The 17,785-nt window shown below is 36.6% G+C and overlaps 1 protein-coding gene across 1 annotated transcript in view; it reads right to left on the bottom strand.

Moving 5' to 3' along the window:
- Window positions 1-3,051: 3,051 nt before the first annotated feature.
- The window catches only part of GORAB (golgin, RAB6 interacting), a 30,577-nt gene continuing 15,843 nt past the window's right edge, over window positions 3,052-17,785 (bottom strand). Inside the window, exon 5 of the mRNA XM_058310107.2 lies at window positions 3,052-4,452. Coding sequence (XP_058166090.1) covers window positions 4,002-4,452 — 451 coding nt within the window. The 3' untranslated portion in view covers window positions 3,052-4,001. The remainder of the gene's footprint in view (window positions 4,453-17,785) is intronic.

Below are 17,785 nucleotides of genomic sequence, written 5' to 3'. Positions count from 1 at the left end.
CATTGCAGGGTTATTATTTCACGACTCATATGAACCTCTGGCTTAGAGATTTATCCCTTGAGGCATGCTATAATCACTGAGAAATGTGCGCCCTGTCATGTCTTATTGCTTAATATATGGCTCTATTTTAGGCTCCTAGAATCATTTGGCTTGGCAAGACCATCTTAATGTATGATCTTTGAACATGACTCCGTGTTGAGTTATCCCTGAGCTCACACCAGTCTATTCCATTTCCAACTTATTCTCAGTCTGGGCAATAATTACTGCCCCCTTGATTCTGCAACACCTTGAAAAACTGTTATAAGCTCTTATATTTATGCTATTTTCACATAAGATACTACCAACCCTCTGTCAGAAAAGCATGCTCTTAAAAGTTAATTTTCCTAATACTTGTTGGGAGTTTGCACTGATAAATCTCAGTGGATCCCTATTTTAAATCACGCAAAAACCTCCTTTCCAGTTCCTTCTTGCTCTGGTGACTTAACTTTTCTCACTCAAAATTTGAACCTACTGACAGAGGTTTTTGATTTGTTTTCCCTTTTAGTTGTGTGTTGTTCCCTTGTGCTAAAGACAAACCGAAAGATATAGCAGGTCCTAATCCCACGAATTGGTTGTAGAACTAGAAAGAATATTTAAAATTATGAGTGTTCCAAAACTTTGGTATTTTCAGATGCACGCATGTTTGTTGTTCCAATCACTAATTTTGCGCCCCATTAATAAGATACATCTGTATTGGCCTTCGTTTTATGAGTAGAAATCTTAGTTCCTTCCTTAAACTATAAGGTTCTTTAGGACAAAAGGCACAAATCATCTACCTCTTATATAGCTCTATCCATATAGGTAGCTAACATATAGTCTGATCAGTTGCCCAAATAGCTTATATTGCAATTTCAAGACAGCTGTTTGGGATTAGGAGCTTGGCAGAAGTAGCCTGCTATTAAGGTAAAGGCAGATTGGAGAATGGTATCCTGCTTCATCCTCCAGAGAGTAGTTCAAGTCAGGCCTGGGGTAGATCTATGTTGAGAAGGGGTATAATTATCCTGGGTTCATAATGGCCCCAGGTCTTGTCTGGCAGGCTGAGTTATATCTATCAGGGCCTTTTAAAATGCTGACCTAGCTCCTTAGAAATACAAAACACAAAACATCATTTATAAAGGTCACTGGCAATGGCCTGGGTCAGAATAACTTGAGTCCAATTTTGTGCCAATACCATAGAAGAGGAAGTCACCGAATACTTAGATAAGCTCCTTGAGAGCCCTATGTTGCTAAATCTAAAGAAAGAATGAGAGGGGTTTACAGATCAGTTTTTACTTTTTAATTCCACTGCCAATCCAGCAATGAAATCTGCTCTAGGAATTCTAATCAGAGATTTTCATCATCTGACTTGGAAACCACCTGTACTCTCAGTAAGTACAAAGATTTACCACCTTCAAGTGCTGTAATTCAGCAGAATTATGCAGAGGTGAAAAGTGCCTTGACAAAAATGCCAAATTTTTATTTTTAATGCAATGAGAACTATACTCTAAGAAATTCTCTCTGTAACCTATAAAATTAGCTCTAGTTTAAAGATAGCAGGGAATCTAGACATAAGGATCCTTAAAAAGACAGGAATTCATGTTTACCTTAGATAAAAGTATGCTCTTGTAAGATAATAAATGAAAATTACTACAATGTGTTAGGATATATATTTTAAGTTGAACAAATAAGAACCCAAAATATTTAACTCCCAAATTTACAGCACACATCATTAAGAGCCCTGATAATACTATGCTTCAACTACCTGAGAAATGGAAGCAAGAGGAGTTTAACACCAGAAGGGCATAGCTCTAAAAAAATTCCCCAGTAAACAGTAATTTTGAACTAATAATTTTGTTCTCAGACACAATTACTGTGGATTTGTGAACTCAAATATCAAAAGCCTTTCAAATGTATTTTGTAATTTTTAAAAAAATCCTGGAGAAACAGTACATATGGTCCTCATACCAATGAGCCCCATTCTCATTCATTTGCTCTTGTTCCTCCCACACATGGGATACAGCTGCCATTGTATAAAACTGTTGCAATATAATTTTGTCATTTATATCATCACCTGAGCACTCAGATACCACCTTGGGAAAACTAAGCAAGATAAGGCTTTTCAAAATAATACTTTCAGTAAACGTTTTTTTTTTTTTAATGCTTTTTTAAAAAAGCATTTCATAAAATAAAATCTCTGAACTGGTTATGAAGTAAAATTTTCAAGTGGAGGAAGGCAGTAAATTTCATGGCCTACAACATGTAAGAGATATATCAACTGTGTAGAACTGCAACTTTACTAGCACTTTTAAGTTTAAAATGAGCCAGTTGGCTCATCTCTGGCTCTCAAAGCCCTCATGTACAAAATAGGATGATTAAATGAGATGATCTCTCAGGTTCCATCCAACTCATTTACTTCACTGTTCTCATTTCTCAATACACCTTATAAGTACTTCGACTGAGAATTAGATTGCATTTATTTTTATTTACTATTATTATGGCACCTCATTTTTGATGAATTTTACCCAACGGTGACTTGCACAAAAGTATATAACTGTACCAATCACACTGAGATTTAAGATGCACTATTGCCGTACACCATTAGGGAATGCATACTAAACTGTAATTTTTTTTTTTAGGTAAATGAAAAATGATGCTATAAATGCTTCTGATTGTTTATTCCTTAGAAAAAAATAAGACTGCCTTAGACAATAAGGCTTTCGATTTTTATGTATACCATCCACAAATAAAAATGTAACTTTTATATAAATGTTTGTTTAGAGAGACGTATAAATTCAACTCAAATTAAATAATATAAAATAAAAGGCCACATACTATCCTAGAAGATAATGCCCTTGAACAAACTAATTTAAAAATAGGACGTTCCTAACTTTTTCAGAAACTAGTATGAATACAGTACTATACTTGTTCTTATCTTCTTTTGTAACAGCTCTTTGTTTTTAAGATTTAAAATGTAATCTTTAGGCTTTTTGGAATTTCTGATTAATAGATAAGTTAATTGGTTTGCACAGACTCTGTGACAAAACTACAATATTTATTTACACATTCACAAATAGCACAATGTAGTGGTCAAGTAATAACAGTAAGTAATTAAACTAATAAAGGGGTAAGAAAAAATCAGCATTCTTAACAATTTAAATGCTTTCTGACAGGAAAATTTATGTCCAGCACATAAATATGTATTTATAAATAACTTCAGAAAGAAAATACATCAATATTTTTGGATAACCAAAAGTAGGAATAAGATTTTCTATATTATTTTTAGCCTCACATTAGAAATGTCTTGTCTAAATTTAACTAATCAATACCCTGATCAAAGAAAAGACAATATACAGTAAAATTATATACATAGTATATGTGTGTGTGTGCATGTATCAACTGACCAAAACTTAAAAGGCAAATTCCAGGCAAAGGTTATTGTAGCTTAAGGTGTCTAGTTCTTTATATAAACCACTACCTTGAAGTTGTGTTTTATGTGATAAATAATACAACTTCCTACTTTTGTTAAGTTATTTCTGTCTCTTTTTCACATAGTAGTTTCTGCATCTTTTTACTAATTATATAAACGAGTACTCTCATTTGTAACACTTTTCCCAGGAGAAGTTAAAGCAGTTTGATTAGATATTGAGTATCATTTTTCACTTTACCTTTCTGTATTTACCTGGTCTAAAAACACACTAATATGGGAGTTTTCCTTCCATCCCTCTGTCAATTATTTTTACTCAGAAGTAAGGATACATACACTGAAAGAACTGGACTAAAATCAAGTTAAAATATGCCCTCATATATAAAATTATCATAATTCTGGACTTTGGAATGCTCAAACATGTTAAAAAATTAAAACCAATTATAGATTCAAAAATTAACACAGTTTTAAAGGGGTTTTTATCAGAGGTCAGCATGATCAATAGCAGAAAGTAAACTTTACCATACACTGTATTAATGAAAAGATTAACATTGGCATTTCACATGGCCAGAGCATTTGACATGTTATTTATAGTAGTTTTAACTTGATTTTTGCAGTCTGGACTAAGAAGGGGATTGGTTTTGGAATTTTCACACGATTCATCTACCTTTGTGGTAGGAGCATCTTCTTGATGTTTTTTGTTCTCTTTAACAAATTCTAATGTCGCATTCTCCTCAGAGGGCTGACATGGCTTCTCTAAATGAACCAATTGTTTCCCTGCTTCTTGTTCCTGCAGCAATCTTTCCACTTCTACTTCAAGCTCCAATGTTTCCTCATCAGCTTGTACATCCAGTTGTTGCATCAATTCCTCCAACTTCTTAGCCTTTCGTAGCTCATTTTGTTGTATGATTGTACAAAGGTGTTCAGTGAGTTGCTCTTTAATCTCAGTCTTGCGCTGCAGATCTAGCTTTGCTGTGATGTACTCTGCTTCGGCCTTGTCAAACCGCTTCCTGTAATTACAGGTATAAAGACTAATCCTTAGTTTTCCATTGAAGAAGAAATTCAAAGGAGAATCTTGAAATTTATAAGTTCCAAAATCAGAAAAAAAATATATAAATAAATAATGGAGATACAGGTATTAATACTTTACTAATGTTTGTCTACACCTTAGCCAAATTAGGCTATGGCTGCTAAAACTTCCACAATGTCCTTATTTGGATCCTCCTGAGACAATATGCTGCATTTATTTCCTTTAAATGCTATGCTTGAGTGAAAGAAGGATAAGGAGGGTTAGTTCAGGTGTGTGCTAGCTCTGAGTTGGAGAGCCATGATTTACAGTGTTTGCCCGTTTCTGAGGTATAAATACTACCTCCATGGTCAACTGCAAGCTACCAATGTGACATCACTGAACAGAGGCTTGGGAAGAGATGTACAAAATTTGCTCATAAGCCAATGCAAGCCAGCTCGAGCACATGATTCATTAAATTTATGAGAGGCAAAACAAGAGATGGAGAAATTAAAAATTTCTATCTCTTGATTAAATGCATTAGAAAAGCAAGAAAAAATTGGGAGAAGGATATGGACAGTGTTGGGAGGTGAATACAAACAGGACAAAGCACACCACAGCTGTGAGACACTCATTTATAAATAGGATCTTCAAAGATCCTATTTAGATAAGGCCAAACTGAATAAGGGTGAGCCTTAATCCATATGACTGGTATCCTTTTAAGGAAAGGAAATCTAGACAGAGACACAGATGACTGAGCAGAGATGTACAAGTCAGAAGTCAGCAGAAGCCAGAGAATGAGGCAGATCACCATGTGATGGAGGCAAGGATATAAGCCAAGGATTGAGGCAAGCCAGCACCTGAATGCTACAGACTTTGGGAGAAACCACTGAGCTGGTGACACCTTGATTTTGGACTTCTAGCCTCCCAAACTTTGAGCCAATACATTTCTCTTGTTTAAACCAACCCATTCTGTGGTATTTATAAGCAGCCCTGGTAAGCTAAAAACAGTCAGATTCTCTGTCTTAGAAGGAAGTTCAGTAAAAAATGAAAAGGTGGGGTGGGTGGGATGGGGGGTATATGGGGACCTCATATTTTTTTTAATGTAACATTTTAAAGAAAATAAAGAAGAAGAAAAAAGGCTTTTGATTTTAGAGAGTCCTGGGTTCAAAACCTACCTTCACTTTTTAAGATGTATGTATCTATTTTGGTCAAAACCTTATTGGCAAACAAAAGACATCCAGTAAAACTAGCTTAAGAAAGAGTGGGTTTTGGCGGCGGACTTGGCCCAGTGGTTAGGGCGTCTGTCTACCACATGGGAGGTCTGCAGTTCAAACCCCGGACCTCCTTGACCCATGTGGAGCTGGCCCATGCGCAGTGCTGATGCGCGCAAGGAGTGTCGTGCCACACAGGGGTGTCCCCTGCGTAGGGGAGCCCCACGCGCAAGGAGTGTGCCCTGTAAGGAGAGCTGCCCAGCGTGAAAGAAAGTGCAGCCTGCCCAGGAATGGTGCCGCACATACAGAGAGCTGACACAAGATGACGCAACAACAACAAAAAAAGAAACACAGATTCCCATGCCACTGACAACAACAGAAGCGGACAAAGAAGACGCAGCAAATATACACAGAGAACAGAAGCGGGGGGGGGGGGGGGAGATAAATAAATAAATAAATCTTAAAAAAAAAAAGGAGTGGGTTTCATTGTAGGATACAAGAGGCAACCTCACAGGCGTAACATGAGATTCAAAGGCAATGCTCTTCAATGCTCAGAAGCCACATAGTTTCTCTCACCTGTGCTTTCCCATCATATTCACAACCCAATATGGCCACCAGTTATGGCTCTAATACAACAAATCCCCTCCATTCAACCTCTCAGTGTTTCAAATGGAAAATTCCAGAGGGAAGAATTGGGCTGGATTGGCTCATTTCAGTTCAGAGACCTTAGTGCCAGGCCATGCCATGGTCACTGTTTAGCCTATGGATTAAATGTTCTGAAGTCAGTAGCCAAACTCTGTTCTAATCAGAGGTGCCCCAGGGTCAGTACATGAGTACCAAACACAGCCAGACTCCTCCAGAAGGGGATGAGGGAGAAGCATGCAATGACTGACAACTCTAGTACAGTGATCCCAGGCAGTTACTTCAGGTTTCTCTTGTGTAAAATGATGATGATGATGATGATGATAACATATACAGAGTTAAGAATTAAACAAACAGGAAAAATGTCTATTCCTATAACTGGTAGACACTCAAAAAACAGATCTTCCCCTTCACAGCACCAGAATCTGAAGGTATTGCTAGTACATCAGTAAACATGTATATAGAATTAAGATTATGCAAAATTTAGGGACGTGGTTTTATACTTGAAAAGTCTTATGCATGTAATGTTCATTTATCATATTTCATTTTTTCCTGTCACCTAGTAAATATAAGAATGAGAGAAGTAGCTGTTTTCAAAAATTCCTTATCTTAAAAGAATTGTTCTAAAGGAGCTCTGTTTGGTACCCGAATCCCTTATTTCCATACTTTTTCATATACCCCGTTTTTATAAATGTTCTTGAGCCAAGCATAAGAGCTCTTGTAACATCCTCTATAGGTACATAAATATCTTGTCCTCCCTACCCCCCAACTTCCCTTCTTTGCAAGTCTGTGCTATTACTTCGCCAGTCAAAGTTAGTATATAGACTTGCTGATTGTGCTCATGAATACTGAATTGAAATTAATATTTGCAAATAGGTCCCTAGGCTTCCACTGAACTTTTCTCTGGATAAATCATTGAAGATTCTGCATTTTGTTTATTTATTTAAAGTCCTTCTGGCCAGAAATGTACATATATATTCTTGTACAGAGGGATTTATATTTAAAATATTGATTATTTTCACAAATTGCACTACAAGTCTGAGAGTCAGATGGATAATATAAAATTCAGAGTATGCTGATATATTTTGAAACAGAATAATGAGAGTATTATATATAACCTACTAAGACAAATTGAACTGGAAATGTAATTATAGAATTACTTTGCTATTTTAGAGACCCTGAATGATTTAATGAATGTTATTTAACAGATTCTAGAAACTGTCTCTTGATTTTGGTATTCCCCCAAAATTTTAAAAACCTCAATTATTAACCCTCAGTATACCATAAGGGTCCACTGGCCCAATTTCAGTCTTCAGTTCCTTTTCTAAACAGTTCTATTTGTAAGGATTAATATTTTAAGACTTTTACCTTTCTGAAAAGTCTTTCAAAGGACAAAGAGAAAATTTACATTTTGAAAAATAAAATAAAGCTAATCCAATTTTTCAATTACCATAAGGGTCCACTGGACCCTTTAATAAATCTTTGATACATTATGGGATTGCAGAAATATAATATTTCCTATACCATGAAATTTATTTTGTCATTTCATCACCCTAGGAATTATTTCATTACTCACCAATTACTTCCATCTATGCTAAAAAATTTAAATAGTAAGATGAGGGAAAGACCTAAAAGTACGATGAAATAAAGAATCCTCCTTTAGTTTCCTTACTGTGTTATCCCAAAGTATTGCATCATCTTTCAAAAAAGGATAAAAGAAAACTGGAGACACTATCTTTATAATCTGCTCCTAAGCTTTTATTGAAAACAATTGAGAATTTTTTTCATTTTTGGCCTATTAAGACAAAGTAAAGAAAACTGCGAGAGGAACATTTTATAGTTATTAGAAAAAATCAGAAGAATGAATGGCCCTCCAAAGATATGTTCACTTCCTAATGAATGGCAAAAGAGTGGATATTACCGTACTTAGTAAAAGATGTGATTAAATTAAGGATCTTGAGAGGTGGCATTTATTCTGGACTATCAGGGTGGGCCCTAAATACAATCACATACATCTTCATGAGAGGCAGAGGGAGTTTTGAGAGAGAAGAGAGGGCAGTAATGTGACCATGGAGGCAGGGAATGGAGTGATGAGGCCACAAGCCAATGAAAACATACAACTAGACTTAGAAGAAACAAGAACAGATTCTCCCCTAGAGCCTCTGGAAAGACTATGCCCCTGCTGACATCTTGATTTAGGACTTTTGGCACTTGAAACTGAAAGAGAATTAATTTCTATTATTTTGAATTACCCAGTTTGTGGTAATTTGTTAGGACAGCCCTAGGACACTAAAACAAATGAAGAAACAGACGCTATGGATTTTAACAGTGAAACTGATCATATAAGTGAAATCTCAGACTATGAGTCTTCAGAAAAAGATATCCTAGGGGAATTTTCTCAAACACAAGAATCAATGAGTGAAAAATATATTTGTAAGGATAAAAAGGAAATACGGTATTCTCATCCAGTTAATCATTTTAACAGGGATTCACAAAAGAGTTTACAAGAACCTGAACCATTCCATATTGTTAAAAAGAATGAAATGCTGATACATGTGACAACATGAACCTTAGAGACATCATGTTGAGTGAAATAAGCCACATACATAAAGGTAAATCTTGTATGATCTCATTCCCATGAAATAGTTAGGATAAGCAAATTCAGAGTCAGAATCTAGAATATAGGTTACCAGGGAATAGAGTGGGTGGGGTAGGAAAGAGAGTTAAGGCTTAAAATAAAGAGTTTCTCTTAAGACAATGGAAAAGTTTGGTAATGGATGGTGGTGATGGTAGCACAACATTGTGAATGTAATTAACACTGAATTACATATCTAAATGTAGTTTAAAGGGAAATTTTTAGTTTGTATATATGTAACTAGAATAAAATTTTTTTAAAAAATCCATGAAACTGAACAACAAAATGAACCCTAAGTTAAACCAAGGATTATAGTTAATAGTATAATTGTAAAAATAAACTTTTATCAATTGAGACAAATATATCACATCGATGCAAGGTTTAAAAATAGGATGGAACAAAGTGCTAATAATATAGTATATGGGAATCCTGCTTGACTGTTCTATAAACCTACAACTTCTCTAACAAAAATAAAAAATTAAATTAAATTTTAAAATGTGACAGCATAGTTTTAGTTTTTTAATAATGTTTGGAGTAAAAAATAACTTGATACAATGAGGTTGCTGAAATTCTTAATAAATTTCTAATAATGTATTCCCACAATTCCTCTTAGTTTCATTTCAGCAAATCACTCATAAAATGACATATCTGTATGTATGTATGTATGTATATATTGTACATAAAGGGAGGCCTAGTAAATTTAAATGGTAAACAGTGATAATTATTTTCTCTGGTATACTAAGAGTTAAAAAAATTATGTTCTGAATGTGGGAAGATGGAAGAGTAGGAAGCTCCAGTAATCAGTCCCTCCACCAGAAGGACATGTAAACAAAACAAGGGAAAATTTCTGAATCAACTATTTTGAAACTCTGGGGTGCAGCAGAACAGCATCCTGGGAAGAGTTGGGAAAGGGATAGTAAATTATGGTTAGGACCAGTAAATTGCCCTCTACGCCAGCAGTTAACACCACACACCCCCCACTCTTGTGGCAGGCAGCAGCGGGATCCAGCCCCTACACACCTTGCTAGTGCCAGAAAGGGACATACAATTCCATTCTCCAAGATCCAGGGTAGGACTGATGTTTAAGGTTTTTTGATTAGCTATTTAAGATTGCCGGGGGTCTGGCTCTGAGGGTGGCCAGTGTTTCAACCCACCCTGGACAAAAGCAGCAGAGGAGACTTAACGGTCCACTGTTTCAGAGTTGCAGAGGATAGCTGAAAGGCTACATTTGTTGGGTAAGTCAAGAAAGCATAGTTTTCAGGAGCTGTGAAAGAATTTCCTAGGGCCCTTCCTGATCCCGCCCCTCATCCCTTTTCCAAGGTAATTTGGAGCCAGCTAGTGCTCCCTTTATAGGTCCCTGTCCCCCCTCCCGACCCCCAAATTTGTGCTACAGGGCAAAAGCAGCTTGAGACAATGAAAGCAGTGAAAGAAATAATCAAGGCATAGAGGCCCTGTGGCAAAGGCTTATACCTGCCTTAGTCCTACCATGCAACACCTGGAAGAGGATGAAGGTCTGTTTCCCAGAAATAGGGTGACATTCAAACTCCTGTGAACAGGGAACTTCCTAAGGCCAGTAGCAAGCACAAGCCCAGGACAAGAAACAGGCCCAGAAAAGACAGGAAAGACTTGGCCCTCAAGAAAATCTCTATCATTATCTCCAGCTGGTTAGAGACTCAAGAAATAGACATATGAAGGAATAAATCACAGACTCAACATTTTAATTTTTCTATTAAAATGAACAGTGTGCAACAAAAGATTTCAAGACAAGCAGAGAAACAGAAAATGATGGACTACCCAAAGGAAGAGGATAAAAATCCAGCAAGCATCAACAAACAAGACCAGAATGTGGACAAACCAGATAAAGACTATAAAAAAATGATCATCAATAAGCTCAAGAAGGAAGATACAGAGAAAGAACTAAAGGATATCAAGAAAACGATGAATGCACAATATGAGACTCTAAATAAAGAGATAGAAATGTTAAAAGGGAACCAAACAGAACAACTAGAATTGAAAACCACAATAAATGAAATGAAAAATTCCCAGGAGGGTTGCAAGAGCAGATTGAAGGTGGCAGAAGAAAGAATTAGCAAACTAAATGACAATTAAATGAGGAACAGAAAGAAAAAAAAAATTATAAAAAGTAAAAAAAAAGGACCTCTGGGACACCATCAAGTGTACCCATATATGTATTATAGTAGTCCAAGAAGGAGAACAAAGAAAGAAGCAGAAGAAATACTCAAAGAAATAATGACAAAAAAATTCCCAAACTTAGTAAAAGATGTGAATGTGCACATCCAAGAAGCCCAGAGAACACCAAATAGAATAAACTTGAAGAAAACATTATCTCATCACATACTGATCCAACTGTTGAATGCAAAGGATAAGAAGAAAATTCTGAAAGCTTCAAGAGAAAAGCATGTTATATTTAAGGGAGTTCCAATTAGAGTAAGTGTCAATTTCTCTCAGAAAACATGGAGGCAAAAAGGCAGTGGATTCTAATACTTAAAATACTGCAAGAAAACAACTGCCAACCAAGTATTTTTACCTGACAAGACTTTCTTTCAAAAATGAGGGAGAGATTAAGACATTCCCAGCAAAATAAAAGCTGAAGGGGTTCATCACCACTAAACTTGTTCTATAAACATGGCTGATGGGAGTTCTTCAGACTAAAAGGAAAGGACACTTGATAGTGGTTGAAAGTGTCATAAAGAAATAAAGACCTATGATTGAGATTTATCCCAGGTATGCAACGGTGGTTCAACGTTAGAAAATAATACAGTACACCAATTAACAGAATGAAAGGGAAAAAAAACACATGATCATCTCAGTTGGCACAGAAAAGGCATTTGACAAAACCCAGCATCCATTCCTGAGATAAACACTTAGAAAATTAGGAATAGAAGGAAACTTCCTTAACATGATACAGGGAATATATGAAAAATCCACAACTAACATCCTACTTAATGGTGAAAGACTAAAATCTTTCCCTCTAAGATATAGAGTAAGACAAGGATGTCCACTGTCATCACTGTTATTCAACAGTGTCCTGAAAATTCTAGCCAGAGCAATTAGGCAAAAATAAGAAATAAACGGCATCCAAATAGGAAAAGAAGTAAAACGTTCACTATTTGCAGCGTTCATGGTCCTATATACAGAAAATCCTGAAAAATCCAAAACAAAATTCCTAGAGTTAATAAATGAATTCAGCAAAATGGGAGGGTACAAGATTAATAGCTCAAGATCAGTTGTGTTTCTAACATGAGTAACAAAAAAACAAAAGAAGAAATCAAAGGAAAAAAAAAACTCCATTTACAAAAGCAAAGATTCCATTCTTAAACAATTCAAAGAATCACATATCTAGGAATGAATATAACCAAGGTTGTAAAGGACTTTTACAAAGAGAACTATGAAACACTGCGAAAAGAAATTAAAGAAGACTTAAATAAATGGCAGGACATTCTATGTTCATGGATTGAAGATTAAATATTATGAAAATGTCTATTCTACCCAGAGCAACTTACAGAAAAAGACCACTCAATAAGGAAAGAATATTCTCTTCAACAAACAGTGCTGCAAGAACTGGATCTTCACGATCAAAGACTGAAGGTGGAACCCTACCTAACACCATATACAAAGCAAACTCAAAATGGATCAAAGAGAGGGAGCATAATGGTGGCAAAGTAAGGGGTTCCTAGAGTCAGCTCATGCTACAGGGCAGTTAGTAATCACTCAGAGCTATCTAAAGCACCTGTTTGGGGGCTCCAGGAGACCAGAAGAGCATCCTGCAACATCCTTCAAAGAATGGAAGGAGGAGACTGCCCATCTGCAGAGAAAATTCATAAGTAGAGCACTCCACACCTTGGAGGCCAGTGCCCATCTTCCATTGGCGCCACAAGCTGCCTCAGAAACTATTCTGCAGCTGGAATTGGAAGCTCCACTTCCCAAAAATGGGAGAGGAAGAGATGGTTGGGCACCAACTCCAGCTACTGATTAGTAAATTAAGCAGAATAAAGTATAATCCTAAGAACAACTAAAGTTTGAACCTCTCCAAGCCCCTCACATAAGGGGAAGCAGGGCTGACTGAAAATCGCAGTGCTGGTAGGGACTGGCTCCTTCCATCCATATCAACTGTAGCTCTAGCATAAGCCCCAGCCCCATCTCCAGCAGGGAGGAAACTGTGCCAGCCTCTCTGGGAAAATATAGGCCACACGACAGAGGCTGGTGATCATCCTACTTTGGTAAAGCAAGCCACCAGGAGCAATTCTGTAGCTGGAATTGAAAGCTCCATTTCCCAAAAACAGTGGAGGAAGAGACGGTTGGCCACCGATTTCAACTACTAATTAGTAAATTCAGCTGGCTAAACTATAACCCTAAGAACAGCTACAGTTTGAACTGTCCAAGTTAGAAAGAGGCTGGTATCGGCCATTTTGACTCTGCCACCAGCATGGGGGAAAACCAGGCTGACTGAAAATCACAGTAATGGTAGAGACCGGGTTCTTTCACCCAGATTGGCCTGCAGCTCTAACCTAGGCTTCAGCCCCACCTCTAGCAGGGAGGAAGCTGGCAGGCCCTGCACCAACCTCTCTGGAAAACTGCAGGTATATTCAGCTTGTACAGACTGAATAACTGGAAGTCTACTGGGGCAACTGCACTCTCTGGACCCACACAGCATAGACAGCTGCTCACACCTGCCTGCCCCAGGCAGCGGGGGAAAGGGGTGTGAAGCTTCATCAGTATCTCTGGGCAACTATAGTCTAGGCCTGCACACCTTGGATTATTCCACACAGCTGTGAATCTGTCTCTACCCTTGGCAAAGGAGAAAGTCGGAGGAGCTTCATTGATCCCTAGGGCAATGATGGCAGCTTGACTCTCCACAGCTTAGAAAGACCAATTACATCCTTGGCTCCTACTACACAACCAGCAAGGGAGAAAGAGCAAGAAAGCCCTAAACTAAAGAGAGAAACTACACCGAGAATAAATACATTAGTAAGCCAGATGCCAAGACACCAACAAAAAATTACAATCCACACCAAAAAAACAGGAAGATATGGCCCAGTTAAAGAACCAAGATAAGCCTCCAGGTGACATAGTGGAGCTGAGACAACTAATCACAGATGTTCAAACAAACCTCCTTAAGGAACTGACTAGAGATGAAGGATATTAAGACGACACTGGATAAGCACAAAGAAGAATTTGAAAGTATGTACAGAAAAATAGCAGACCTTATGGGAATGAAAGGCACAATAAATGAACTTAAAAATACAATGGACTCATATAATAGAATATTTGAGGAGGCAGAAGAAAAGATTGGTGAGCTTGAAGAAATGGTCTCTGAAAGCAAAGTTACAAAAGAACAAATGAATGGAAAAAACTGAACAAGGTCTTAGGGAAGTAAACGACAGTAAGAGACATACAAACGTGTGTCATGGGTGTCAAAGAAGAAAAGAAGGGAAATGGGGCAGAAGGAATATGTGAAGAAACAATGACAGAAAATTTCCCAACCCTATTGAAGGATATAGACATCTAGGTCCAAGAAGCACAAAGTACTCCTATCCAAATAAATTCGAATGGAACAACTCCAAGACCCATACTAATCAGAATGTCAAATTCCACAGACAGAATTCTAAGAGCAGCAAGAGAAAAGCAATGTATAACAAACACGGTATACCTAAGAAGATTAGAGTACTGATTTTTGATCAGAAACCATGGAGGCAACAAGACAGTGGTATGATATATTTAAGACACTGCAAGAGAAAAACTTCCAGCCAAGAATCTTATATCCGGCAAGATTATCTTTCAAAAAGACAATCACAGATAAGCAGAAACTGAGAGAGTTTGTAAAAAAGAGACCAGCTGTGCAGGAAATACTAAAGGGAGTACTAAATCTTAGGGGGAAAAAAAAGACAGGAGAGAAAGGCCTGGGAGAGAGTCTAGAAATGAAGATTATATCAATAAAAGTAATTAAGTGTCAAAAGAGCGGTGAAAATAAAATATGTCAGATCAAACCCAAATATTCAGGAATAAACGTAACCAATGATGTAAAGCACTTGTATTGAGAGAACTACAACTCATTGCTAACAGAAATTTAAGAAGACCTAGATAACTGGAAGAACATTCCATGCTCATGGACTGGACGACTAAATATCATTAATACCATTAAGATGTCAATTCTACTCAAATTGATATACAGATTCAATACAATCCCGATAAAAATTCCACTGGCATTTTAAAAAGAAACGAAAAACACATTTATCAAATTTATTTGGAAGGGTAAGGGGTCCTGAATACCCAGAAACATCTTAAAAAGGAAAAGCAAAGTTGAAGGACTCTCAGTTCTGAACTTTAAGTCATATTACCTAGCCATTGTAGTAAAAAGAACATGGTAATGGTATAAAGACAGACACATAAACCAGTGGAACCAAACTGATGGTTCAGAAACAAAAGCACACATCTATGGTCAAGTGATTTCTGACTAGCCTGTCAAACCCACCCAGCTCGGGCAGAAGTCCATTCAACAAATGGTTCTGACAGAACTGGATATCCATAGCCAAAAGAAGGAAAGAGAACCCCTATCTCACACCTTATACAAAAATTAACTCTCAAAATGGATAAAAAATTTAAATATAAAAGAATCATAAAGCTTCCAGAAAAAAATGTAGGAAAATATTTTCAAGACCCAGTAGTAGGTTGTGGACTCTTAAAGGAGGTTAAGAAGAGGACTGAGATGACTACTGATTTAATGTATGTAGAAGTTTTAATTAGCTTTACTGTAAAAGTGTGGAAATGTACAGAGTTGATTGGAACACATTGTAGTGAGTAACAGCTGGTTTATAAATGGGAATGTGGCTGAAAATGGTAGTCTAGGGATGTAATACCAGTTGAGAAAAGCTAGAAAATAATCTAGGGACTGAATAGCACAGAAAACCCAGAAGTGTATGAGAATTGTGGTTGAGGGTACAGATGCAAGTGTCCTTTGTGAGCACAGCAGATGTATATCACTATTGCAGGGTGGTGGGAATGTGGAGAAGCATGGGAAAAAAACCACTGGAGTGACCTATGGACTGTGGTTAAGAGTAATAATGTAATATTCATGCATCTATGCCAAAGACATACTGTGTTGATGATGAGGGAGTATGGAAAAAGTATTCCAAATGTACACTATGGACATGGTAATAATCTGATGATATTATCTCATAATCTGTAACAAATGTTCCACCATGGTTTAGTGTTTTGATAAAGGGGTGCTGTTTAGGAATTCTGCACATGTGGATGATTTGTAAGTTTACAACTTATATCATAAAAATATATATAAAAATAATATAGGGTAGGTTAGGGGAAAAATACATCAAATATAAGAAAAGGACTATAGTTAGTAGTAAGATTCTGACAATATTCTTTCATAATTTGTAGCAAATGTCTCGCAACAATGCAAGGTGTTGGTGGTGGGTTGATGTATGGGTCCTTGTATAATGTTATGTCTGTTTGCTCTGTAAGTCCACAACTTTTACTATACACTTATTGTTTATGTATGTTCATGTAAAAATGATATAAAAATAATAATAATAGGGTGGGTTGGGAGAAAAATACTTTGGTTACTAGCAATATTTTGAGGATACTCTTTAATCATTAATTAAAAATGTTTCACAACAATGCAAGGTATTGGTGGTAGGATGAAGTATGAGAGCACTGTATGATGTTACATTGGTTATGTTGGTTTTCTAAGTTCACAACTATTACTATTCACTTATTGTTTATGTACATTCACGAATGAGTGTTACACTGCAATAAATTATTTAAAAATGGATTAAAGACCTAAATATAAGAGCCAGTATTCTAAAACTGTTAGAAGAAAACACATCTTCAGGACCTTGTGTTAGGCAATGGATTCTGGACTTTATGTCTAATGCACAAGCAACAACAGAAAAGAAAAAGATAAATGGAACCTCACCAAAATTAAAAACTTTTGTGCCTTAAAGGACTTTATCATGAAAGCAAAATGACAACCTACCTATACATTAGGAGAAAATAACTGGAAATCACATATCTGTTAAGGGATTAATATCAACAACAAAAAACAACCCAACTTAATACACGGGCAAAAGACCTGAATAGACATTTTTCCAAAGAAGAAATGCAAATGGACAAAAAGTAGATGAAAGATGCTCAACATCATTAGCCATTAGGGAAATGCAAATCAAAGCCACAATGAGATATCATTTCACACTAACTAGAATGGCTAGTATTAAAAAACAGAAAATTACAAAGGCTGGAGAGAATGTGGAGAAATAGGAATACTCATTCACTGCTGGTGGCAAGGTAAAATGGTGCAGTTGCTGCGGAAGACAGTTTGGCAGCCCTTCAGAAACTTAAGTATAGAATTTATAGATTTACCATATGTCCCAGCAATCCCACTTCTAAGGACTTATATCCAAATAATTGAAAGCATGGACTCAAACATATATTTGCACACTGATGTTCTTAGCAGAATTATTCACAAATGGCAAAAGATGGAAGCAACCCAAAGGTCTGTCAACCAATGAATGAATAAATGTGGTAGATACACACAATGGAATATTACTCAGCTGTAAAAAGGAATGAAGTTCTGATACATGCGACAACACAGATGAACCTTGAAGATATCATGTTAAGTGAATAAGCAAGACACAAAAGGATATATATTGTATGATGTCATTCTTATTAAATAATTAGAATAAGCAAACTCATAGAGTCAGAATCTAGAATACAGTTTCCCAGGGGAATGGGTGGAGGTAGGGAATAGGAAGTAGGGAGATAAGGCTTAAATTGCACAGAATTTCTTTATGGGGTGATGGAAAAGCTCTGGT

The sequence above is a fragment of the Dasypus novemcinctus genome, chromosome 13 (genome assembly GCF_030445035.2).
Source record: "Dasypus novemcinctus isolate mDasNov1 chromosome 13, mDasNov1.1.hap2, whole genome shotgun sequence".
In the NCBI taxonomy this organism is placed as follows: domain Eukaryota; kingdom Metazoa; phylum Chordata; class Mammalia; order Cingulata; family Dasypodidae; genus Dasypus; species Dasypus novemcinctus.
Note: the sequence above shows the minus strand (reverse complement) of the source record. Positions and strands in the feature narration are given on the sequence as shown.